At 57.0% G+C, this 24,248-nt stretch overlaps 2 protein-coding genes across 2 annotated transcripts; both read left to right on the plus strand.

Moving 5' to 3' along the window:
* Positions 1–580: 580 nt before the first annotated feature.
* LOC142821052 (mast cell protease 1A-like) lies at positions 581–10,576 on the plus strand. Its single transcript, XM_075911834.1, has 5 exons — positions 581–677; positions 5,793–5,937; positions 6,420–6,555; positions 7,855–8,112; positions 9,778–10,576. The coding sequence occupies exons 1-5, from the start codon at positions 611–613 to the stop codon at positions 9,919–9,921; spliced, it is 750 nt and encodes a 249-aa protein (XP_075767949.1). The 5' UTR covers positions 581–610; the 3' UTR covers positions 9,922–10,576.
* A 7,148-nt stretch (positions 10,577–17,724) lies between these two features.
* LOC142821096 (cathepsin G-like) lies at positions 17,725–22,789 on the plus strand. Its single transcript, XM_075911887.1, has 4 exons — positions 17,725–17,788; positions 18,137–18,284; positions 19,396–19,531; positions 22,625–22,789. Exons 1-4 carry the CDS (start codon positions 17,725–17,727, stop codon positions 22,787–22,789), a joined length of 513 nt encoding a protein of 170 aa, XP_075768002.1.
* The last annotated feature ends 1,459 nt before the right edge of the window (positions 22,790–24,248 follow it).

A 24,248-nucleotide genomic window follows, 5' to 3' on the forward strand; every position in this document is an offset into this window, starting at 1 on the left:
GCTTCCTATTCCGAACTACCGGTACACCTCGTGTTTCAGTCCTGGCTTGACAGAGCCCTGGCTGGGATGCCTGAGTTGGGTTTGGTCCTGCTTTGGGCAGAGGGCTGAACTCAATGACTCCTAAGGTCCCTGCCAACCCTGGGATTCTGGGATTCTAGACGATGGATGGGTGAGCTTCAAATCCACCAGATGCCAAGTGTGCAGGATCCAGGCAGGGAATGGGAGGTGGGAGGAGGAGGTTGCTCTGTCCTAAAGGGATTTACCCTGGGCTCCTTCCTCTAGCCCAGCGGTTCTCAAACTTTTCGGACTCCGGAGCCCTTTACATGCTTAAAAATGTATGCGGCGCCCTAGCAATCCACTGGTGGTTGTGCCTATCTATGTTGGCCACATTAGACCTCGCAGGACCCCTGGGACTCGGTGGAGCACAGTTTGAGAAACACGGCTCTAGAGAGAGGCTGTTTTCTAACCACTCCCTCCATCCTCTGTCCGCCCGCCATGTATCAACAACGTGACTCTGAGGTTTCTGTGTGCCAGCTCCCCACGTGAGCCGAGCGCCGCTGGCTCTATAAAGCCTCCAGGGCTGAGGCTCAAGCCGTGTCACTTTTCCTAGATGGTGACGATGCTGCTCCTGATCCTGCTGCCCGCAGCCTTTCTCCTGCCCCCCGGCGCTGGGGCTGGTGAGTAGGGGGGATCAGGGATTGTGGGGAGCTTTCTGGGCTGTTTACAAATCCCGGCTCCTCCCCAGAGTCAGATGCTTCTGCCAGGACGATGGCTGGTTCCTTCCTCCCAGCTAGGGGAGGTTTGGGCGGGGGGCGGGGAGTGAGAGATCCTGGGTTCTGGAGCTGGTACGGAGATAAAGCCCCCGAGATACTGAGACTGGGAAAGAGGATCAGGGAGCTCTTAATTAGGGGTTCAAAGCCAGGCCTCCAGGGGTGTGGTGTAGTGTCAGCACCTGGGCTGTGGGCAGCAGGGGGTACCCTGACACTCCCAGGACAGTGGCTAAACCTGTTCTACAAGTTCAGGGAAGAGAGGGAACAAAGGAAGTGCCTGTTGGGGGAAGCGGCAGTCTTGGGCTGGAAAGGTGATGGAGACAGCCTAGGGAGGAGGCTTGGAGACTAGGGGCCTATGGCCACATCCCATCTATGATGGTCTGGAAAATCAATAACATCTAGTCTGCTGGCTGATGGAGACTGTTCTGGATGCTACGGGAGTGCAGGATCGGGGAAACCCCGACTTGCCGTCACAAGGGGTCTCTTCCCACCTGGGAAAGTGGGGTCTAGTGGTTAGAGCAGGCAGGGTGCGAGGAGCCAGGACTCCCTTTGTCAGTGCGATCATTGGAAATGGAAGCTCTTCAGGGGAGGGTCTTGGGGTCTGTGCCCCATATGCAACTATCAGGAATGGATTTTGAAAATGGCCTCTGGGATACAGACGACAAACGAATATTCCCGAGTCGTCTCCGGAAAGACTCCAATGGGAGCCATGAACCCACTTGTCTGGCTTTAAGTAGCCAGATTTCTGACCACATCTGTAGTTCAGCTGGGTCATCTCCCGCCGTGGCTGCCCTGATATCGACTGGAACCTGGCCCCTCGCTCTGGACTGTTCCCAGGGGCCCATGAACCCCACAGCTCCAGCGTTGGGTCCCCCTGTAGGGGTGCCTCCCGGTGGGGGATTTCTGGGGTTAATGCCAAACGAGCAGGTTGGCCATCCCAACGTCCAGCATCGCTCTGAAGGTCATAGACAGTCAACCATGCCAGCCTAGTTTATCCTTACTGGTCCCTGTGGCAGTGCTGTCCTTCACCCGGCCTTCTGTCTTCTCCTCCCTCCCTGTCCCCCCTGCCGGCCCTGATGCCTTTACACCGATTGTCAAGCTTTTTCTCCTACCTGAGTCGAGTTGTGTTTGGACCTGCTCTGAATTTTTTATCCATGGCAAATTTCAACTTTTTCATTTGAAACCCCCAAGGAAATTTACTTTTCTAGTGACTTTTTAATGAATTGTTTAAAAGACACTTGGGAATCAGGAAAACTGGACAACAAAATACACATAAAGGCTCATCCTGTCTGATCATCGCATCACAGAATCCCTGGGCGGGAAGAGACCTCAGGAGTCATCAAGTCCAGTTTCCTGCCCAAGGCAGGACCAATCCCAACTCAAGCATCCCACTCAGGGCTTGGTCAAGCCGGGACTTAAACACCTCTAGGGATGGAGATTCCACCCCCTCCGTAGGGAACCCAGCCCAGCGCTTTCCTCCTAGGGAAATCGTTTTTCCAGTCTCCAACCTAGACCTACCCCACTGCAACTTGAGCCCATTGCTCCTTGTTCTGCCACCTGCCCCACTGAGAACAGCCTCTCTCCCGCCTCTTGGGAACCCCCCTGCAGGGAGTTGCAGGCTGCTCTCAAATCCTCCCTCCCTCTTCTCTTCTGCAGACTACACAAGTCCAAATCCCTCAGCCCCTCCTCCTATGATATTAAGTATTTTCTGTCTTTCCTTAAAAAGTCTTGAAACAGTGGGTCATCTGCAATTATGCATGGTCACAATGTCAATCCCTTCTTGCACTGCACAATGTGGAAATACAATTCGCTTTAGAGTAACCCAGCTAGTTGCAGAAACATCAGTAAAGTTATATGAAGGTTAGGAGAAGAATTTAGGTGAGAGGGAGAGATACCGAGAAGGGAGGGAAGGGAGTTTCGGGGTGGGGTCATGCATTTGAGAGTATTCAGAGAATTCCGGGAATGCATGTCATATCTCTAGCAGCTTTTCTCGGGATCTCCATGGGTACATCTAGACGACAGGGTTTTGTCCACAGAAGTTTTGTCGACAGACACTGTCGACAAAGCTTCTGTCAACAAAGAGTGTCTAGACGACATCCAGTTCTGTCGACAAAGCAAGCCGCTTTGTCGACACAATAGTGTGGACACAAAGGACAGTGTAGATGCAATAATGCCTTCTATCGACAGAAGAAGGGGGGACATGATAGCGGTTTTCAAATATCTAAAAGGGTGTCACAAGGAGGAAGGAGAAAATTTGTTCCTTTTGGTTTCTGAGGACAGGACAAGGAGTAATGGGCTTAAAGTGCAGCAGGGGAGGTTTAGATTGGACATTAGGAAAAAATTCCTAACTGTCAGGGTGGTCAAATATTGGAATAAATTGCCAAGGGAGGTGGTGGAATCTCCCTCTCTGGAGATATTTAAGAACAGGTTAGATAGACATCTGTCAGGGATGGTGTAGACGGAGCTTGGTCCTGCCTTGAGGGCGGGGGGCTGGACTCGATGACCTCTTGAGGTCCCTTCCAGTCCTATTATTCTATGATTCTATGATTCTAACTCTGTCAACAAAAGGCGTTATTCCTTTTAGAATGAGGTTTACATACGTCGACAAAAATGCTGAGTTTTGTTGACGTTGTCAACATAACTCAAAGGCAGTGTGGACACAGGTATAGTTTTGTCGACAAAAGTCCACTTTTGTCGACAAAACCCTGTAGTCTAGACACACCCCATGAGGCTGTATCTGCACAGCATGATTATTTTGGAATACAGGTACATTCTGAACACCTCGATTGTGTCGTAAGTTGGAAATACCCTTAAACACGCTGCCTGCACTGTTTGAAAAACTTAACGTGCATGGTTCTCAACTAGAAAATATAATGTTTGGGTTAATCGGAAGTTGGTCGTAAGTACGGAGGATTGTAAGTTGGTGTTATTGTACGTCAGGGACTGGCTGTAAGCTCTTCTGGAAGAAATACTGCAAAATTGCTTATTTTGAAATAGTGCGTCTACACTACAGAGAAATCTCGAAATGAGTCTGAGGCTCCAATGTGGACACCCTATCTTGAGTTAGGGTACGTCTAGACTGGTGTGTTTTCCCACTCCTGCTTAGTCTCCAGAATGACCAACGGTACATTTGTTTGACCAAACAAATTGTCAACTGAAAATGCAGAAAACTGGGGGGCGGGGATGGGGACGTATGATCAATTTTCCCAGCAAAACGCTGACGTGGTGGAGGCGAGGAAACATAGGCTGGGAAACTTGTCATTGTCTTGAGAACGCGACGGAAGGGAAGCCGTGCTGAAGGGCGCTTCGGGAGCAGCCCTGGCTTGTCTCGGGGGGCTGATGAAAAAGGCGAAACATCAGCAGGGGATGAGTCGGGGGTGGTCTCGGTGACTTTGGCACCCAAAGCCATTCACTCTAGGTCATGTACTTACTGTCCCATCCCCGGTGTGCTTGGCGCCAACTCTCCACCCATTGAGGTCAGAGCTGTAACTCTCCCCCAGGACCCATGTGGGGCAGAGTTGAAAGGGGGCAGGGTAACAGGCATACGGACAGGGGCAGAGCCTCAGCAGAATGAGGCTGTGGGGCTGCCCTTTGGGACGGGGAACTGGGTCTCAGCCCGGCCCAGCTCAGGGAGGTGCTGGGCCTCTTTGTGTGGACGCCTGATCTCCTCCCAGGTGAGATCATTCCTCTTTTAAGAATGAAAATCAGGCACCTAAACCCCTTAGGAACACGCTCCCGGGGCCTCCGAGTCCTCTTTTAAGAATGAAAATCAGGCACCTAAACCCCTTAGGAACACGCTCCCGGGGCCTCCGAGTCCTCTTTTAAGAATGAAAATCAGGCACCTAAACCCCTTAGGAACACGCTCCCGGGGCCTCCGCGTCCTCTTTTAAGAATGAAAATCAGGCACCTAAACCCCTTAGGAACACGCTCCCGGGGCCTCCGCGTCCTCTTTTAAGAATGAAAATCAGGCACCTAAACCCCTTAGGAACACGCTCCCGGGGCCTCCGAGTCCTCTTCTAAGAATGAAAATCAGGCACCTAAACCCCTTAGGAACACGCTCCCGGGGCCTCCGAGTCCTCTTCTAAGAATGAAAATCAGGCACCTAAACCCCTTAGGAACACGCTCCCGGGGCCTCCGAGTCCTCTTCTAAGAATGAAAATCAGGCACCTAAACCCCTTAGGAACATGCTCCCGGGGCCTCCGAGTCCTCTTTTAAGAAGGAAAATCAGGCACCTAAACCCCTTAGGAACACGCTCCTGGGGCCTCTGAGTCCTCTTTTAAGGATGAAAATGATTCTGTGTGTGTTTGAAGCAGACACTGCTCAGGGAAGGGATCAGGGGTTCTTGCAGTGACTAGCACAGTAAGATCCCGGACCTGGGTCTAGGTCCTACAATAAAGCCAATCGCTGCCATTCCTTAAAGGGGAGATTTTCCAACACTCCCGCCCGCCCGCCTGGCGCCTGCTCCCGAGCTGATCCCAGAAGGTTTTTCATTTTCCCAAGGGGAAGTCTCACTTTGCACTTTTCAACCCCCAAACCCTGAAAATTGTCCCTTAGAAATTTTCTAGGATGGGAGGGAAAGAACCAGGTTGCAGAAGAAAAAAATTCTGCCCAGCTGCAGGGCAGGAAAGGCTCCCTGGGGTCGGATTCATTCAGTCAAAGCCACTTCCCCTGGCTCCGATTTTTCAGTGAGTCGGGCGAGGAGCAGCCCAGCCTGGTCCCTGCGGGCGGGTGGAGAAGCAGCCACAGAAGCCCCGTCCGTGCCCTGCTGGGGACGGGCTGGACCGGCCTGGGGTGACTTTGGCCCACGGAGCAGTGAACACAAGGCAGGGTGATTCCTGCCCCACTCTTGGGCTGGCTGACACCGATTCTACCTCCAGCCAGGTCAGTGCTGCAGATTCTCCCTCCAGCCCCATGGGGGACCCAGTGTGGGGCAGAGCAGAGCAGGGGGTGGGGATCCACAGACACCGATCCCCCAGGGAGAGAATCACAGCGGCCATTTTTATGAACCTGCTCTGCCCCCAGGTGAGATCGTCGGGGGCAGGGAAGCCGAGCCCCACTCCAGGCCCTACATGGCCTATCTGCAAATACAAGGTGGAAACTTCAAGAGCTGCGGCGGGTTCCTGGTGGCGGACAACGCTGTGCTATCGGCTGCTCACTGCCAGGGACGGTAAATGCCTCTGGGCTGGGATGTGGGGGCGGGTGGGTCAGTGGGGGAGGGGGAAGCAGGATCTCTGGTGCGGCTGTGGCAGGGGTAGGGGGTGGCCAGGCTGGGGGAGCAGAGCCCAGGGGTCTGACCTGCTCAGGGGGCATCGGTGAGTCTTCAGGGGCCTCTAAAAGCCACGGCCCAGCCCGAGCGCTGGGGAAATCAATGGGGCTAAAGTGTGGGGCAGGGAGGGGTCAAAGCCACCTGCAGCTCTGCAGGGCGCTAGGCTGGGGAGCTGGGCATGGACTGAGCCTGGATCGAGCTGGGAGAAGGGAGTTGACTGAGATGACGGAGACACCCAAGCCCAAAGGGGCGGGAATGAATCTGAGACCCGGCCTGAGAGCCGTGGGCTGCCCTGTCCCTGCAAGTCCAGAATTGATGAGCCTGAAAAACACGAGTCCAGGCCCGGCCCCTAACGCCCCACGCGCTGCTCTCGGCTGTTCCAGAAGCATCAGTGTCATCCTGGGAGCCCACAACATCGACAAATGGGAACGGAGCTGGCAAGTGATCCGAGTGCAACAGCAGATCCTCCACCCGCACTATGATAATAAATCTTATAATAACGACATCATGATGCTGCAGGTACCACCCCACCCCCAGTGACCTCACACTGCTGCAGGTACCGCCCCATCCCATCCCCCACCCCCAGTGACCTCACACTGCTGCAGGTACCGCCCCCATCCCATCCCCCACCCCCAGTGACCTCACACTGCTGCAGGTACCGCCCCATCCCATCCCCCGCCCCCAGTGACCTCACACTGCTGCAGGTACCGCCCCCATCCCATCCCCCACCCCCAGTGACCTCACACTGCTGCAGGTACCGCCCCCATCCCATCCCCCACCCCCAGTGACCTCACACTGCTGCAGGTACCGCCCCCATCCCATCCCCCACCCCCAGTGACCTCACACTGCTGCAGGTACCGCCCCCATCCCATCCCCCACCCCCAGTGACCTCACACTGCTGCAGGTACCACCCCATCCCATCCCCCACCCCCAGTGACCTCACACTGCTGCAGGTACCGCCCCCATCCCATCCCCCACCCCCAGTGACCTCACACTGCTGCAGGTACCGCCCCCATCCCATCCCCCACCCCCAGTGACCTCACACTGCTACAGGTACCGCCCCCATCCCATCCCCCACCCCCAGTGACCTCACACTGCTGCAGGTACCGCCCCCATCCCATCCCCCACCCCCAGTGACCTCACACTGCTGCAGGTACCGCCCCATCCCATCCCCCACCCCCAGTGACCTCACCCTGCTGCAGGTACCGCCCCCATCCCATCCCCCATCCCCAGTGACCTCACACTGCTGCAGGTACCACCCCATCCCATCCCCCGCCCCCAGTGACCTCACACTGCTGCAGGTACCGCCCCCATCCCATCCCCCACCCCCAGTGACCTCACCCTGCTGCAGGTACCGCCCCCATCCCATCCCCCATCCCCAGTGACCTCACACTGCTGCAGGTACCACCCCATCCCATCCCCCACCCCCAGTGACCTCACACTGCTGCAGGTACCACCCCATCCCATCCCCCGCCCCCAGTGACCTCACCCTGCTGCAGGTACCACCCCATCCCATCCCCCACCCCCAGTGACCTCACACTGCTGCAGGTACCGCCCCATCCCATCCCCCACCCCCAGTGACCTCACACTGCTGCAGGTACCGCCCCATCCCATCCCCCACCCCCAGTGACCTCACACTGCTGCAGGTACCACCCCCATCCCATCCCCCACCCCCAGTGACCTCACACTGCTGTAGGTACCGTCCCCATCCCATCTTACCACCTCCAGTGGCCCCAGAGTTTGGGGTTTTGCTGGGGACGGTGTATGTCTTTTTACCCATGAGTGCAACTCTGATATTCATCTCCCTGACTGTCCCAGCTGGCTCACCCCCCGAAGGCGAGTGACTATGTGAAAGCCCTCGCCCTGCCTCACTCTGGCGAGAGGGTGCACCCTGGGTCGGTGTGCAGTGTGGCTGGGTGGGGCTTCACTGTCCCAGGGGATGAGAGCTCTTTGGCCAGCGCGCTGCGGGAGGTCGATGTGGATGTGCTGGAGGACGGGAAGTGCAGGTACTACAAGTACAACCACACCACAATGCTGTGTGCCGGGGACCCGCACAAGGGCAAAGACTCTGCCGGGGTAAGTCTGCCCCCACCTTCAAGCTCCTTGGGGAAATCCCCGTGGTTCATGTGTGTGTCCCCCTACCCGTACTGGTGAGCTGAGAGAACTTGGTGGGGCAGGGGAGAGCGGGGGCGAGCAAAGACTGGAGATCAGTGTTTCTGAAACTGGCAGTCACAGGTGTGCCCTGGAGAGCAATAGAGTTCAAATTGGCCGCCCTTAAAGGGAAAGGCAACTTTTTTTTTTTTTTTGCTGTTCCTCATTAAAAATAATATTGTTTGGTGTTAAAACGTTTAAGAAACTCTGGTGTAGATACACTGGGAGTGACACAGTCTCCGGATAAATCCTGGAGGGGAACCTCAAGGAATCCATTCTGGAGCCCTTGGAAGAGGGGAAAGTAATCGGGAATAGTCAACATGGATTCACCAAGGGGAAGTCCTGCCTGACCAATCTGATTAGCTTCTCTGACGATGTGACTGGCTCTGTGGACATGGGGAAAAGAGGAGACTCAAGATCTATACAGTCATGAGTGGGATGGAGATAGTGAATTAAGGAGAAGTTATTTGCTTGTTCCCATAATATAAGAACTAGGGGCCACCCAATGAAATGAATAGGCAGCACGTTTAAAGCAAACAAAAGGAAGTTTTTCTTCACGCAGCACACAGTTAACTTGTGGAACTCCTTGCCAGAGGATGTTGTGAAGAACAGGACTTTAACAGGGTTCAGAAAAGAGCTAGATAGATTCAAGGAGGTTAGGTCCGTCAATGGCTATTAGCCAGGCTGGGTAAGGAATGAGGTCCTCAGTCTCTGTCTGTCAGAGGGTGGAGATGGATGGCAGGAGAGAGATGGCTTGATCATTACCTGTTCAGTTCACTCCCTCTGGGGTGTCTGGCATTGGCACAAGACACTGGACTAGATGGGCCTTTGGTTTGACCCCTTCTGGCCGCCCTTATGTTGTTCTTAGGAAGGCGGTGGATGTGACTGACCTCGACTTTAGCAACGCTTTTGAGAAGGGCTCCCACAGTGTCCTTGCCGGCAAGATATAAAAATCTGGATGGGATAAATGGACTGTCAGGTTAATAGAAAGCTGGCTCGACTGTCAGGCCCAATGGGTATTGGTCAATGGCTTGATGTCGGGTTGGCAGTTGGTTTCTCGCGGAGCGCCCCAAGGATCGGTTCTAGCACCAGTTTTGTTCAACATCTTTATGAATGACCTGGAGGAGGGGAGGGGTTGCGTCCTCAGCAAGTTTACGGGTAACACTAAGCTACGGGGAGAAGTAGAGACGCTGGAGGGAAGGGAGAGGGTCCTGGGTGATCTAGAGAAATTAGAGGATGGGGCCAAAAAAAATCTGACGAGTTTCAACAAGGACAAGTGCCGAGTCCTGCCCTTGGGCCGGAAGAATCCCAAACATTGCTACAGGCTGGGGACCGACGGGCTAAGCACCGTTCTGCAGAAAAGGCCCTGGGGGTTCGGTGGACGAGAAGCTGGAGATGACTCAACAGGGGCCCTTGTAGCCAAGCAGGCTATGAGCATATTGGGGGGCATTAGGAGGAGCATGGCCAGCAGATCTAGGGGAGAGATTATTCCCCTTTCTTCGGCTCTGGGGAGGCCACATCTGGAGAAACGCGTCAGTGGGAAATGATTCCTTGGCCTGTTCTGCATCCGTGGCCTGTTTTGTTCTGCAGGGCGACTCCGGCGGCCCCCTGGTGTGCGGGGGTAAGGCCCAGGGCATCGTCTCCTGGGGGACTAACACCCCCCCGGGCGTGTACACGAGAGTCTCCTATTACACCCATTGGATCCAGGACATCCTGAGGAGATGGAAGCCCTGAGCCACGCCAGGGATCACCGCGCAGACCAGAGCTTCTGTCCTGCGGAGAGGCCCAGGGCCTGCTTTGCTGAAGGGCTCAGCCCCCACCCCAAACCCCACACATCCCAGCTGGAGGATCCGCCCCGCCCCAGCCATTAATCTGCTCAGCTAGCACCCGGCTCATGGCCAGCTCTTGCTAGGGAACAGCTGGGCCGTGTGAGTTAGGAGCCAAACCCTGACGCGGACCTGGCGGGTTGTTGCTCTCCGTGGTGTGAGCCGGGCGAGTGTAGGAGATTGGCCCCATAACGTCCACCTGCATGTCCCCCCTGGAACCGCCCCCACCCCTGCCCTCTCTGGGCCTTCCCCACATGCTGGCTCCCTGGAGCATCCACCCCCGCTCCAAACACGCCCGGTCTCGAGGCAGCCAGGTCGGCGGCAGGGAACTCCAGGCCGTCTGTGCTGATCGACTGCTGATAAAACATCGGCCCCGATCCTCCCCTGCCCGGCTGCGTTCGGCTCAGCTCCCCTCCCCTGCTGTCTGCCCCTCGGCCAGCCAGTAATAAAGTCAGGTTGCTAAAGATTCGGGTCCTGGCGCATCGACCCTGAGCTTTGCCGTACGGAGCAGCTGCTGGACCTGCCCAGGCCAGGAGGGGACGGACCTTACAGGGGAGGCCGGGCTGGCAGTGAATGATCTAAGTTGGGACCGAGGTGTGACGAAGTGGGGGAGCTCTGGAGGGGTCTGAAGGGGTTGCATGCGGGGGGGGCACTCAGTGTCCCTGGGGGTTCCAGCCAGCGGGGAAGAAAGGGGGGGTCGGACAGAGGGGCCAGGTGACCCCAGAATGGCCATGGAGGGGCTGCTGGGGGGATCGGAGGCTGGGCTGGAAAGCGGGGGTACGAGACGGGGCAGGGGGCAGGCGGACCCCACCGGGCTACAGAGGAGACTCACACGGGCTGTGCCCTAAACCCCAGCCAGAGCGAAGAAGGGGGAGCAGACTCCCCAAATGAGCCCCCCTGTTTCCCCACAACACGAGAGGCCCACACGCAGCAGCCCCGGACCGGACGATGGATCCCGACCTCGGAGAGGTCAGTGAGCAAATTCTCACACGTCCTAATGTAGCATCCGGCTGGACAGCGCTGGCCACAGACCGTTCCCAGGGGAGCTGGGGGGTCGCCCCACACATGGTGCGATTTGGCACGAGTTCCTCTCCCAGAGAGGGCAGCTCTTTAGATTTCCCCTCCGGTACCTTGGGGGAGAATGGGGGAGTCCAGACTGGGGGAGAGGGGAGGGGAGGGGAGGGATTCAGGCCAAGGGATCCCTCAGAGAAAGTGAGTGGGGTGGGGCTGTGGGTACCTGTCTGTGGGGTGGGGACATGGGTCACCAGCCTGGCCAGAGAGACGATGAGGGTCTTCATATGAATCTGGTCTCCCCCAAGGTACCATCTCATCCCATCCCCCACCTCCAGTGACCTCACACTGCTGCAGGTACCACCCCCATCCCATCCCCCACCCCCAGTGACCTCACACTGCTGCAGGTACCACCCCATCCCATCCCCCACCCCCAGTGACCTCACACTGCTGCAGGTACCACCCCCATCCCATCCCCCACCCCCAGTGACCTCACACTGCTGCAGGTACCACCCCCATCCCATCCCCCACCCCCAGTGACCGCACACTGCTGCAGGTACCACCCCCATCCCATCCCCCACCCCCAGTGACCTCACACTGCTGCAGGTACCACCCCCATCCCATCCCCCACCCCCAGTGACCTCACACTGCTGCAGGTACCGCCCCCATCCCATCCCCCACCCCCAGTGACCTCACACTGCTGCAGGTACCGCCCCCATCCCATCCCCCACCCCCAGTGACCTCACACTGCTGCAGGTACCACCCCCATCCCATCCCCCACCCCAGTGACCTCACACTGCTGCAGGTATCACCCCCATCCCATCCCCCACCCCCAGTGACCTCACACTGCTGCAGGCACCGCCCCCATCCCATCCCTCACCCCCAGTGACCTCACACTGCTGCAGGTACCGCCCCCACCCCATCCCCCACCCCCAGTGACCTCACACTGCTGCAGGTACCACCCCATCCCATCCCCCACCCCCAGTGACCTCACACTGCTGCAGGTACCGCCCTCATCCCATCCCCCATCCCCAGTGACCTCACACTGGGGCCATGCCGTCCCATCATGCTGAGCGCCTAGGCCATGTGGGCGTGTCCATGCAAACAGTGTCCCCTCCTGTTCCCCAGCTCACCGCTAGGTGTCAGGGTGGCCCAGACAAACCGTGCTCATGATGATGCTTGTGCCATTAAGCAGCCGGTCCAAGCCTGGTTCCCATTGAGATCCATCGTGTGCCGGCTTGACCCCGCCCCCCAGCCTTTTCGCCCTGCCCGGGAACCAACTCGCGTCGGGGCGGCAGGGTTTGCTCCAGAGCCCAACGCTCTGCGAACGCTCCTGCATCTCATCCGGATCCGGCGTCCGTGTGCCGGGCAAACGCTCTCCGTGGGAGAACGCTAAACCCACACGGCCCCTCGTGGCCTGGAGCCCAGAGAGTGACACCGACGGCAACATGGAGCCTTTCGCAGGGTCCAAGCCCGGACTCTTGTCCGGCGCAGCCCTCTTGGGAGCAAAGCCGCCAGGCCTGGCCACCGCTTACGAGCTTCTTAGTTCTCAGTCAATGCAGCTGCCGGGCTGGCCAGCGTCTACCCTTTCTTCCATCCCCGGCTGGCCAGGGGGCACTGGTGGCTCTCTTCTCCACAGGTGTCAGGGCAGAGACACTATTATCCACCGGAGTCAGGGCAGAGACACTATTATCCGCTGGTGTCAGTGCAGAGACACTATTATCCGCTGGTGTCAGGGTAGACGCACTATTATCCGCTGGTGTCAGGGCAGAGACACTATTATCCGCTGGTGTCAGGGCAGAGACACTATTATCCACCGGTGTCAGGGCAGACACACTATTATCCGCAGGTGTCAGGGCAGACGCACTATTATCCGCTGGTGTCAGGGCAGAGACACTATTATCCGCTGGTGTCAGGGCAGAGACACTATTATCCACAGGTGTCAGGGCAGACACACTATTATCTGCTGGTGTCAGGGCAGAGACACTATTATCCACTGGTGTCAGGGCAGACACACTATTATCCGCAGGTGTCACGGCCGATGCACTATTATCCGCAGGTGTCAGGGCAGACGCACTATTATCCGCTGGTGTCAGGGCAGACGCACTATTATCCGCTGGTGTCACGGCAGATGCACTATTATCCACTGGTGTCAGGGCAGACGCACTATTATCCGCTGGTGTCACGGCAGATGCACTATTATCCGCTGGTGTCACGGCAGATGCACTATTATCTGCTGGTGTCAGGGGAGACGCACTATTATCCGCTGGTGTCACGGCAGACGCACTATTATCCGCTGGTGTCACGGCAGAGGCACTATTATCCACAGGTGTCAGGGCAGAGGCACTATTATCCGCTGGTGTCAGGGCAGAGGCACTATTATCCGCTGGTGTCACGGCAGACGCACTATTATCCCTTCTGTATCTTCTGCCCCTTCAGGGCTAAATCCCAGGGCTGTGGTGTATTGAGTGTGGCGAGTTTGTCGAGTCCGAGACCGGCGTGGCTTGTGAAGGACGGTGAACCGATGGGCGCCCGGACTCCTGCGTTCTCTCCCTGTTGTGTCATTTCCCTCTGGTGCTGCACAGCTCCCAGCTGCCTGGTGTCACAGACACGGCCACATCCCCGTCACATGGCCACAGACCCACGGCGGGGGCGGGGGGAGTTCTCGGAAACCCTCCTGCTGTGGTTGCTGGCATCGGGGCTGAAGGCTGTTCCATCCTGCCAACGGGATGGAACAAAAGTGGGAATGAGCAAACGTGTCTCTCCACCACCGACATCATCCCCAGCCCTCCCCGCTCCCCACAGACACCGGCAGGAAGCTGAGCGGGGATGGGGCCAGGTGAGTCCGAACCCCCAGATGTGCCCAGCTGTGAGCCGGCACCTGGAGCAGCCTTGGACCCTGCTGACACGTCCCCACCTCCAGGGTCTTCTCCATTCAATGGTGCATCTTCCAGGCGGCTCATGCAGGTCCTGTCCTCCCTCTTCCTCCCCAGCCCGTGTGGTCAGCTATGGTCGGAAACGGAGACGTTTGAACTTGCGTTTCGATGCTCCCGTGAGCGACGCCTGTGGTTTCCTGCCTCCTTCCCCGAGGCAGACGCGCCTGCGCTGACTCTGAAAACGAGACGGCCCAAAGCATGATCATGGGAATCCCGGGCTGCTCCGGGGTGCAGAGGAGTCCGACTCTCTCTCTTCCCTCAGCCTCGTCGCCTCCATCCACCCGCCTTGGAATGCCACCACACCAGAACACAGTGCACCGTCAACCTGCGGAACTCCTTGCCAGAGGATGCGGGGAAGGCCAGGACTTTAACAGGGTTCAAAAAGAGCTAGATAGACTCATGGATGTTAGGTCCATCAATGGCTGGGTAGGAAAGGTGTCCCTAGACTCTGTTTGACTGGAGGTGGGTGACAAGGGACGGATCACATGAGGATTCCCTGTTGTGTTCCCTCCCTCTGCGGCATCTGGCATTGACCACTGTGGGCAGACAGGATACTGGGTTCGATGGACCTTTGGTCTCACCCCGTCTGGCCGTTCTCATGTTCATATGACACTGCCCCATGGAACCATGGGGGTTAGTATCAACCATCTCTCTGTCTCGTCTGATGGGCTCCTGTCTCTTCCTGCTTGGGGGTGTTCTCGTGGACCTGATGGACAAGGAAGGGGCAGGTGAAGGCAGGTTCGTGTGGACCCAGGACTGCCCATCTGGACCACGGATGGTCAGCACAAGGCCTGCAGGCCACCGGTGGCCCATTGATTTTACGTGCATCCCACGAGACCTTTCGTTTGCGAGTGCCTGTACCAGATCTCACTGGTTTCCGTCCGGGTCGGTTTTTTCCCCACCGGTGTGAGTGCAATAACACGCGCGGAACGCCCGGGCACGAGGAGGGAGGTGTGCACGGATTGCACACCTCAGGGAGGGTGAGGCCCGTGCGTTCTTTCAGCAGCCAATCACAACACTGCTGCAATCTGATTGGTCCCCCTCTGCACATGGCTCGGTGGATGCTTCCCCCAAAACAGTACTCCTGGGGTGCTCCTCAGCCCCCACTGGACTGGGGTACCCCAGAGTGAAGGTATCTGTGGGGTGGAAAAAAGAGGGGGAAGCTATTTCCACAGCTCGGGAGGGGGGGTCCTGTCTGCGTCAGGGACGCTTTTTCCCACCTATGAACATCAGACACCGATCGTGGGTGTGTGATCGTGGATGCACCATACAGGGTAACAACCTTCTACTGCTGCCGGAGAACAGCCACGCCCCTTTCGCTGCAGGGCTGGGCGGGGAAGGAGTCCGCAGCTTTGGGACCCACCCAGATTTCTGTCTCTGTGTGGGAACCGGCTCTTCCTGCCCCAGTTGCCTGCACAGGATTGCTCCACGCACCACTGCATCTCCTGGCGGCCAAAGGCAGAGCGACCTCCGGGCTGCACTAACCTGTCCGTGCCCCTGGGCAGAGCTGGGCACCTCCAGGGCTCGGCATGGGTCTGCCCCCCAGATCACACTCACTGCGGATTAATGGGGCTGGGGCTGCAAGGGGGGATGGGCTGGAGAGACCCCAGCCCCCATGGCCAAGAAGAGGAGCTGGCTGGGGTCATGTGGGGCAGGGTCTCCACAGAGCCCCACGGCCAGTGGGTTCTCCAGTGAACTCAGTGGGGCAGCAGGAGGGTTTCTTTGATCTCCCCTTTCGCAAGGTCGAGGGGCAATCCAGGAGGGGCGGGGAACGGGGCTGGCGGGTGGAGGGGGGAGACGAACTGGTCCCAGATGGGAAACGGGGGCAGGGGGAGCAACAGTTCCCAGCCCACCCCGGAGAGGGATGGCAGGAGTTTGCTGCGGTCTCAGCAGTGGTTCTGGGCACCGCAAGTGTGGCCTCCCCCATGCCTGGGTCAGGCACCAGGTGTCAGGATCCCCCGAGCTAGGGCCACGGGCTTGGAAGCTTGTGTGGCCCAATATGTGGGGCCCGGCACAGCTGGGGGTATGGAATGCACAGCTGGGGCCCTTCACAGCTGGGGGTATGGAATGCACAGCTGGGGCCCGGCACAGCTGGGGGTATGGAATGCACAGCTGGGGCCCGGCACAGCTGGGGGTATGGAAGGCACAGCTGGGGCCCTTCACAGATGGGGGTATTGAATGCACAGCTGGAGCCCTTCACAGCTGGGGGTATTGAATGCACAGCTGGAGCCCTTCACAGCTGGGGGTATTGAATGCACAGCTGGAGCCCTTCACAGCTGGGGGTATTGAATGCACAGCTGGAGCCCTTCACAGCTGGGGGTATGGAATGCACAGCTGGAGCCCTTCACAGCTGGGGGTATGGAATGCACAGCTGGAGCCCTTCACAGCTGGGGGTATTGAATGCACAGCTGGAGCCCTTCACAGCTGGGGGTATTGAATGCACAGCTGGGGCCCTTCACAGCTGGGGGTATGGAATGCACAGCTGGAGCCCTTCACAGCTGGGGGTATTGAATGCACAGCTGGGGCCCAGCACAGCTGGGGGTATGGAATGCACAGCTGGGGCCCGGCACAGCTGGGGGTATGGAATGCACAGCTGGGGCCCGGCACAGCTGGGGGTATGGAATGCACAGCTGGGGGTATGGAATGCACAGCTGTGGCCCGGCACAGCTGGGGGTATGGAATGCACAGCTGGGGCCCGGCACAGCTGGGGGTATGGAATGCACAGCTGGGGCCCGGCACAGCTGGGGGTATGGAATGCACAGCTGGGGGTATGGAATGCACAGCTGGGGCCCGGCACAGCTGGGGGTATGGAATGGGGGCAGGTGGCAGAATGAGGAGCATGTTGCAGTGGGGGAGGTCTAGGTTGGAGATGAGGACAAACCTGAGGTCTCTGCCCGCCCTGGGGTTCTAGGACCCTCCAGTCCTGCAGGACCTCACCTGTCCTCCAGATGTTCTTGAAGATAATTCTGACGGTTCTGAGCTTGCTCCCTCCAGCGCTCCGGGAAGGATTCCTCCGGCTCCACCGAGTTAAATGCCTCTAACTTCCATAAAGAGTCTATAACCTGCTTCCCGTCTAGTCTGGCTTCTGTCCCTTCCCCCTTGCTCATGCCCACGGGGTCGAGAGTCTGTTTGCAGCCGGGGCTGGGAGGCAGGGCGCCTGGGTTCTCACCCCAGCGCTGCTGTGTCATTTCCCCCCCGGGGGCTGCTCTCCGAGCTGCCAGCAGCAGCGTGTCCCTGAGCTCACCACATCCCCGCCACACAAAACGCGCCCGCAACGCTCACGGCCATCAGGCCCCCATCTCGTCAGCCCCCGCCGCAGCCAGCTCTCGGCTGGGCCACCACGAGAAAGATCAAAGGGCCCCGTTCCCACCCGCCTCCCAGATCAGTCGCTGCCACCCGCAGCCCCCACCGCAGAGACACTGCCCGGGAGATGGGGGCCAGGTGGGTCCGAGCCCCCGCCCAGTGGGGAGTTGCCATCTGGTTCCTCCCTGGATCCTGCTGGAGAGACCCCCTCTCCTCTCTAGCTGTGCCGGGAAGCATCCAGCCGGCTCTGCAGGGTCCCCTGCCGCTGGGCAGATGCAGAACCTGTCCTCCCCCCCAGCCCGTGTGGTCGGCTCTGACTGGAAACAGAGACGCCTGAGCCCTGCACGCAGAGGAGCGTGTGAGCAACGCTGAGGTTTCCTGCCCCTTGAATTCTCCCCATGCGGAGCCTATAAAGCCCCCAGGCCTACGGCAAATGCGCCATCCCTGCCCTGCCTCTCAACATGCTGCTCCCGTTCTTGGTCCTGCTCCCCATGGCCTTCCTCCTGCCCCCCGGGGCTCAGGCTGGTGAGTGCGGCTGGGATCGGACACCCCTGGGGACTTGGGTTTGAACGGGGGGAGGGGGCGTCTCAGGGATGGGCTGGTAACGATGGGCTAAGAGGACAATGGAGGAGGGTTCTGGGTGGGGGGCGGCTGCGGTTGACGTCGAGGGGTCAAGGGGGGGGCAGTTCTCAACATCTGGAACAGTGCACAGCTGGACCGCAGCTGCGTGAATGGGCCGCTGCCCCTGTGGGTGCCAGGCAAGAGCTGCCCAGCTGTGCACATCTGGGGTGGGGGGCTACCAGGAGAGAGGGTGAGAGAGCCGATACATTGCATTGGCTCCTGCCCGGACCCCTCGTCTTGTCTTTCCTCCAGGGGGGATCATCGGGGGTCGGGAAGCCGAGCCCCATTCCCGCCCCTACATGGCCTATCTCGAGAGAAAAGACTCCAAAGGCCAAGTGTGGTGCGGCGGGTTCCTGGTGCATAAGGATTTTGTGCTGACGGCGGCTCACTGCACCGATGGGTAAGAGTCCCCCTCGCCCCAGACGCAGCTGTGCAGGGATCCCTTCTGTGCAGGGGGCCAACCAGTGCAGATCCCCCAGCTATGTAGAGTCCCCTTCCATGAATCTTTCCCCAGCAGGGGTCACCGTGCAAAAGCGACGAGGAGTCCTGTGGCACCTTAGGGTTTGTCTACGCTAGAGCACTAATTCGAACTCCTTAATTCGAACTGGGCGTTAGTCCTCGTGGAATGAGGTTTACCTCCTTTGAATTAAGCGCTCCGCTAGTTCGAATTCAGTTGGAACTAGTGGTTTGCCTGTGTAGATGCTATGACAGTTAATTCGAACAAACGGCTGTTCGTTCGAGTTAACTTTGTCGTGCAGACGTACCTTTGGAGACGAACAGATGTATTAGAGCATACGCTTCCGTGCATGCATCTGACGAAGTGGGTCTTACGCTCCAATACACCTGTTAATCTGGAAGGGTCTGTCTACACTACCCCCCTAGTTCGAACGAGGGTGGTTAATGTAGTCATACGAACTTGCAAATGAAGCCCGGGATTTAAATTTCCCGGGCTTCATTTGCATGTTGCCGGGTGCCGCCATTTTTAAATGTCCGCTAGTGCGGACTCCATGCCCACGGCTACACGCGGCACGAACCAGGTAGTTCGGACTAGGCTTCCTATTCTGAACTACCTGTACGCCTCGTGGAACGTGTAGCCGCGGGCACGGAGTCCGCACTAGCGGACATTTTAAAATGGCGGCGCCCGGCAAGATGCAAATGAAGCCCGGGAAATTCAAATCCCAGGCTTCATTTGCAAGTTCGTATGACTACATTAACCACCCTAGTTCGAACTAGGGGGGTAGTGTAGACAGACCCTTAGGTACCACAGGACTCCTCGTCACTATGGGAAGGACTCAATTTTTACAGGGGAGCCCCCCCCCAAGAGACCCCACCAAACTGCCTGCAGCCTAGCGCCCCTTGCCCCATCCCCACAGTCCAGCGCCCCCTGCTGGGTCCCCTGCCCCATCCCCGCAGTCCAGCGCCCCCTGCTGGGCCTCTCATCCCAGCCAGTAATGCTGCTTAGTACCATGCAGGAGTTAGCACTGCCTCCAAAAAAACCCATCTGGCTTCAGGGATATCACCGTGGTCCTCGGGGCCCATGACGTTGGTCAGGAAGAGGATACCCAGCAACGAATCGCCGTGCGGCGGAAGATCCCCCATCCCAAATACAACAAGAAGAGCATCACAAATGACCTGATGCTCCTGAAGGTACCTGTCCCGGCACCCCTAGTGCCTCCCCTGTCCTGGCTCACGTCCAGGTGGGGCCCGAACCCCCTGACATCCCCCTCGAAAGGAATAAACGAAAGGAAGTTTTTCTTCACGCAGCGCACAGTTAACCTTGCCAGAGGATGGTGTGAAGGCTCAGACTTTAACAGGGTCAAAAAAAGAGCTAGATAGATTCATGGAGGTTAAGTCCATCAATGGTTCTTAGCCAGGATGGGTAAGGAATGGTGCCGTTAGCCTCTGTGTGTCAGAGGGTGGAGATGGATGGCAGGAGAGAGATGGCTTGATCATTGTATCAACAGGTGTGTTGTAAGCAAAATTCGTGAAGTCATTCTGCCGCTCTACTCTGCACTAGTTAGGCCTCAGCTGGAGTACTGTGTCCAGTTCTGGGCGCCACATTTCAAGAAAGATGTGGAGAAATTGGAAAGGGTCCAGAGAAGAGCGACAAGAATGATTAAAGGTTTAGAGAACATGACCTATGAAGCCAGGCTTCATGAACTGGGCTTGTTTAGTTTGGAAAAAAGAAGATTAAGGGGGGACATGATAGCGGTTTTCAAATATCTAAAAGGGTGTCACAAGGAGGAAGGAGAAAATTTGTTCCTCTTGGTTTCTGAGGACAGGACAAGGAGTAATGGGCTTAAAGTGCAGCAGGGGAGGTTTAGATTGGACATTAGGAAAAAATTCCTAACTGTCAGGGTGGTCAAATATTGGAATAAATTGCCCAGGGAGGTGGTGGAATCTCTCTCTCTGGAGATATTTAAGAACAGGTTAGATAGACATCTGTCAGGGATGGTGTAGACGGAGCTTGGTCCTGCCTTGAGGGCGAGGGGCTGGACTCGATGACCTCTCGAGGTCCCTTCCAGTCCTATTATTCTATGATTCTATGATTACCTGTTCGGTTCCCTCCCTCTGGGGCACCTGGTATTGGCCACTGTCGGCAGACAGGAAACTGGGCTGGATGGACCTTGTTCTTATGGGAGTTTCTCCAGATGCCAAGAGAGATAGGGGTCTAGTTAGGGCAATGGGTAACTGAACCTGGAATTTCTCTCTCTCTGTCTCTCCACACATCTAGCTAGCTGGCCAGATGAGGAACAGCGATAGTGTTGTTCATAGAGGACAGATGCAGCGTCCTTCCTGAGCTACACCGGGGGTGTGTCTAGACTACAGGGTTTTGTCGACAAAAGTGGATTTTTGTCGACAAAACTATACCTGCGTCCACACTGCCTTTGAGTTATGTCGACGTATGTAAACCTCATTCTACGAGGAATAACACCTTTTGTTGACAGAGTTCTGTCGATAGAAGGCATTATTGCATCTGCACTGTCCTTTGCGTCCACACTGTTATGTCGACAAAGCGGCTTGCTTTGTCAACAGAACTGGATGTCGTCTAGACGCTCTTTGTCGACAGAAGCTTTGTCGACAGTATCTGTTGACAAAACTTCTGTCGACAAAACCCTGTAGTCTAGACGTACTCTAGGGGTGTGTCTAGACTACAGGGTTTTGTTGACAAAAGTGGCATTTTGTCAACAAAACTATACCTGCGTCTACACTACTGCCGTGTTCTGTTGACAGTAAGTTGACAGAATACAGCAGTTTTGTTGACAGCGGTAAACCTCGTTTTACGAGGAAGAATGCCTTTTTTCAACTAAGTTCTGTCCAAAAAAGGCGCTATTGCATGCACACTGTGCTTTTTCAAAAGAGAGCATCTACATTCTCTGTCAAAAAAGCGGCTTGCTTTTTTGACAGAACTGGTTGTAGTCTAGATGCCTCTGTTGAAAAAGAGCGTGCCGTCTAGATGAAGCCTAGGTGTGTGGTGAGCAAGACCCAAGAAGTCATTCTTCTGCTCTGCTCTGCGCTGGTTAGGCCTCTGTTGAAGTATTGTGTCCAGTTCTGGGCACCGCATTTCAAGAAAGCTGTGGAGAAATTGGAGAAGGTCCAGAGAAGAGCAACAAGAACGATGAAAGATCTAGAGTAGTGGTCCCCAACCATTTGAAGCTGCCAGGCGCTAGGGGATGTGGCTGTTCGCCTGCTGGGTGCCAGAGGGTGGGGACACTTGCACACCCGGGGGCGGGGCCATGCATATGCCACACCCCCATGAGCCACTTGCCTGGGGCCAGCAACTCTATGCACCAGGTGGCCACAGGTGGGGCCGCCCATTCGCAGCAAACCTGGGGCCAGCGTCCTCCAGAGCCATGAGCCCAGGGCCGGCGCCCCACCATAGCTGCGTGCCTGGGAGCAGGGAGGCCCATTCACTGCGCTCCCAGGGCTGGTGCCCCCCATAGCCGCACGCCCGGGGCCGGCGCCCCCTCCATAGCTGCATGCCTGGGGGCACGGAGGTCAATTTGCCGCACGCCTGGGGCCGGCGCCCCCCATAGCCGTGCGCCCGGGGGCAGGGCGGCCAATTCACTGTGCGCTTGGGGGCCAGAGCACCCAATTCGCCGCATGCCTGAGGCTGGCGCTCCCTGGGCTCCATGCGCCTGGGGCCGGCTACCGCACCACGCATGTGCCACGTGCCCGAGGTGGGGCCGGCCCTGAGCACTTGGCGGGCGCAAACATATGCCCCCGAGGGCACCATGGTGCCCGCGCACCGTGTTGGGACCACTGATCTAGAGAATATGAGCTGTGAGGGAAGGCTGAAAGAACTGGGCTTGTTTAGTTTGGAGAAGACTGAGGGGGGACATGAGAGCCGTTTTCAGGTATCTAAAACGGTGTCCCAAGGAGGAGGGAGAAAACTTGTTCTCCTTGTCCTCTGAGGATAGAACAAGAAGCAATGGGCTTAAACTGCAGCAAGGGAGGTTGAGGTTGGACATTAGGAAAAAGTTCCTACCTGTCAGGGTGGTTAAACACTGGAATAAATTGCCCGGGGAGGTTGTAGAATCTCCATCTCTGGAGATATTTAAGAGTAGGTTGGACAGACGCCGGTCAGGGAAGGTCTAGACAGTATTTGGTCCTGCCATGAGGGCAGGGGACTGGACTCGATACCTCTCGACGTCCCTTCCAGTTCTAGGTATCTAGGATTCTACAATGGCAGCTCTGCTCTGAGCTCCTGTTCACCTTCTACATCCTCTGATTTCTCAGGGTGACTCCGGGGGCCCGCTGGTGTGTGACGGGACGGCTCAGGGCATCGTGTCCTTCGGCAGAAAGAACGGCTCCCCTCCGAGGGTCTTCACCAGGGTCTCCACATACATCTCCTGGATCGAAGAAAAAATAGGGGATCTCAGGAGCTGGGGGGCTGCACCCTGAAAGGCCTGGAGCACTTCCTTGGAGGGGGCAGAGTCAGGTTTGGGGTGTTCTGAGCGCCGAGTGCAGCGGGTACTTGACGAGAACCCATCTTACTTTCCGTGCAATAAAATCCTGTTTGACTCCTTGGGGGGTGTTTGCCTTTCGCTATCATGGTGCCCTCTGGATTGGGCCGCCCTACGCTGCTGTTCCAGCCGCCTTCTCCAGCTGTCTCTCCCCTTGAGAACAGTGGTGCCTCCTGGACACCTGGGTTCCACTCCCCAGCACGGTGTCTCCTCTAAGCAGCTGTGGGCCCCCTAGGGAGGAGAGCCCTGCCCTGCTTTCCCGGACATCTGGGTGCCAGTCTCTGTGCAGCATCAGCCTTTCCCCCTGCACAGCACCAGACTCCTGCCTCTGGTGGTACCTTCCTTCGCTGCGGACTGGCAGACGCGCTTGCCAGCTGCTGTTTCGCCAATCACATTTCCCGCCCCGCCATGTGGGTGGGGCTGAGGAGCTGCAGGAAGGTTCCTCTGCCGTCTGGGGCCTTCCACAGCCTGGGCCTGGAGCTAGGCACCTCTGGGGTGGTGCCAAGCCATGATCCACACCCCCACTCTGTACACGCAGTGGGTGACGCATGGGAAAGAGGCGGAGCCATCTCCTGGCCTGGCTCTGCTGGCCTCTTCCTCCAACACCTGGGTTGGAGCCGAGATGGGGCGCAGGGACCCCTGTTATGTTTTCCTCCACTGGATAGGTCCTCCTCTACCCCTTCCTTTCCTGGAAACCCACCGCACAGGTGGGGGGCAGAATCGATCCAACGGGGTTATGCCCCCCACAGCAGAGCCCCTAGAACCGTGCTTAGCTGGGGTGGCCCATCCTGGTACCAAGTGCAGTAAGCTGAGGGTCAGTAACATTGTCAAGGCTTCTTCCCCACTCTGGCCCGATAAATGCAGAAGTGGGGATCTGAAAAGTACCCCAAAACCTGATCTTCCCAGGCTTTGGTATAAACTTCCCCCTGAAAATCTTAAAAACCGAGATTTTGGGGATAAAATCCACTGCTGCCTCCAAAGTAATGATAAGAAAAATCAGGGAAGAGGTCACTTGGGAAATTGCACCCTTAAAGTACAAACCAGGACACAAAAATTAACCAACACCAGGATAATAAAAAGAAAAGAGAAAGAACTTTTAGTATCACCACAATATTCCTCTTGCAAGTATAATGACTAGCTGGAAAAGTCACAAATTAATATCCCCATGGGGAGGGGGAACCCCACAATGGGCAGGACTTAATTACAAAAGAGAGCAAACCCCCTTTTTAAAAAAATGCACGGACATCAGATCCCCTTTCCCAAACCATAAAACAATAAAACCTCACGGATGTATCTAGGCTTTACCTTACTTACAGATAGTGAAGAGTCTCTTCTCGGAGGGAGACATTCTGTCTGTTCCTCTCACCAGCTGCAGAGCAAACTGCCCAGGGACAAAG

Source organism: Pelodiscus sinensis, chromosome 30 (assembly GCF_049634645.1).
Source record: "Pelodiscus sinensis isolate JC-2024 chromosome 30, ASM4963464v1, whole genome shotgun sequence".
NCBI lineage: Eukaryota > Metazoa > Chordata > Testudines > Trionychidae > Pelodiscus > Pelodiscus sinensis.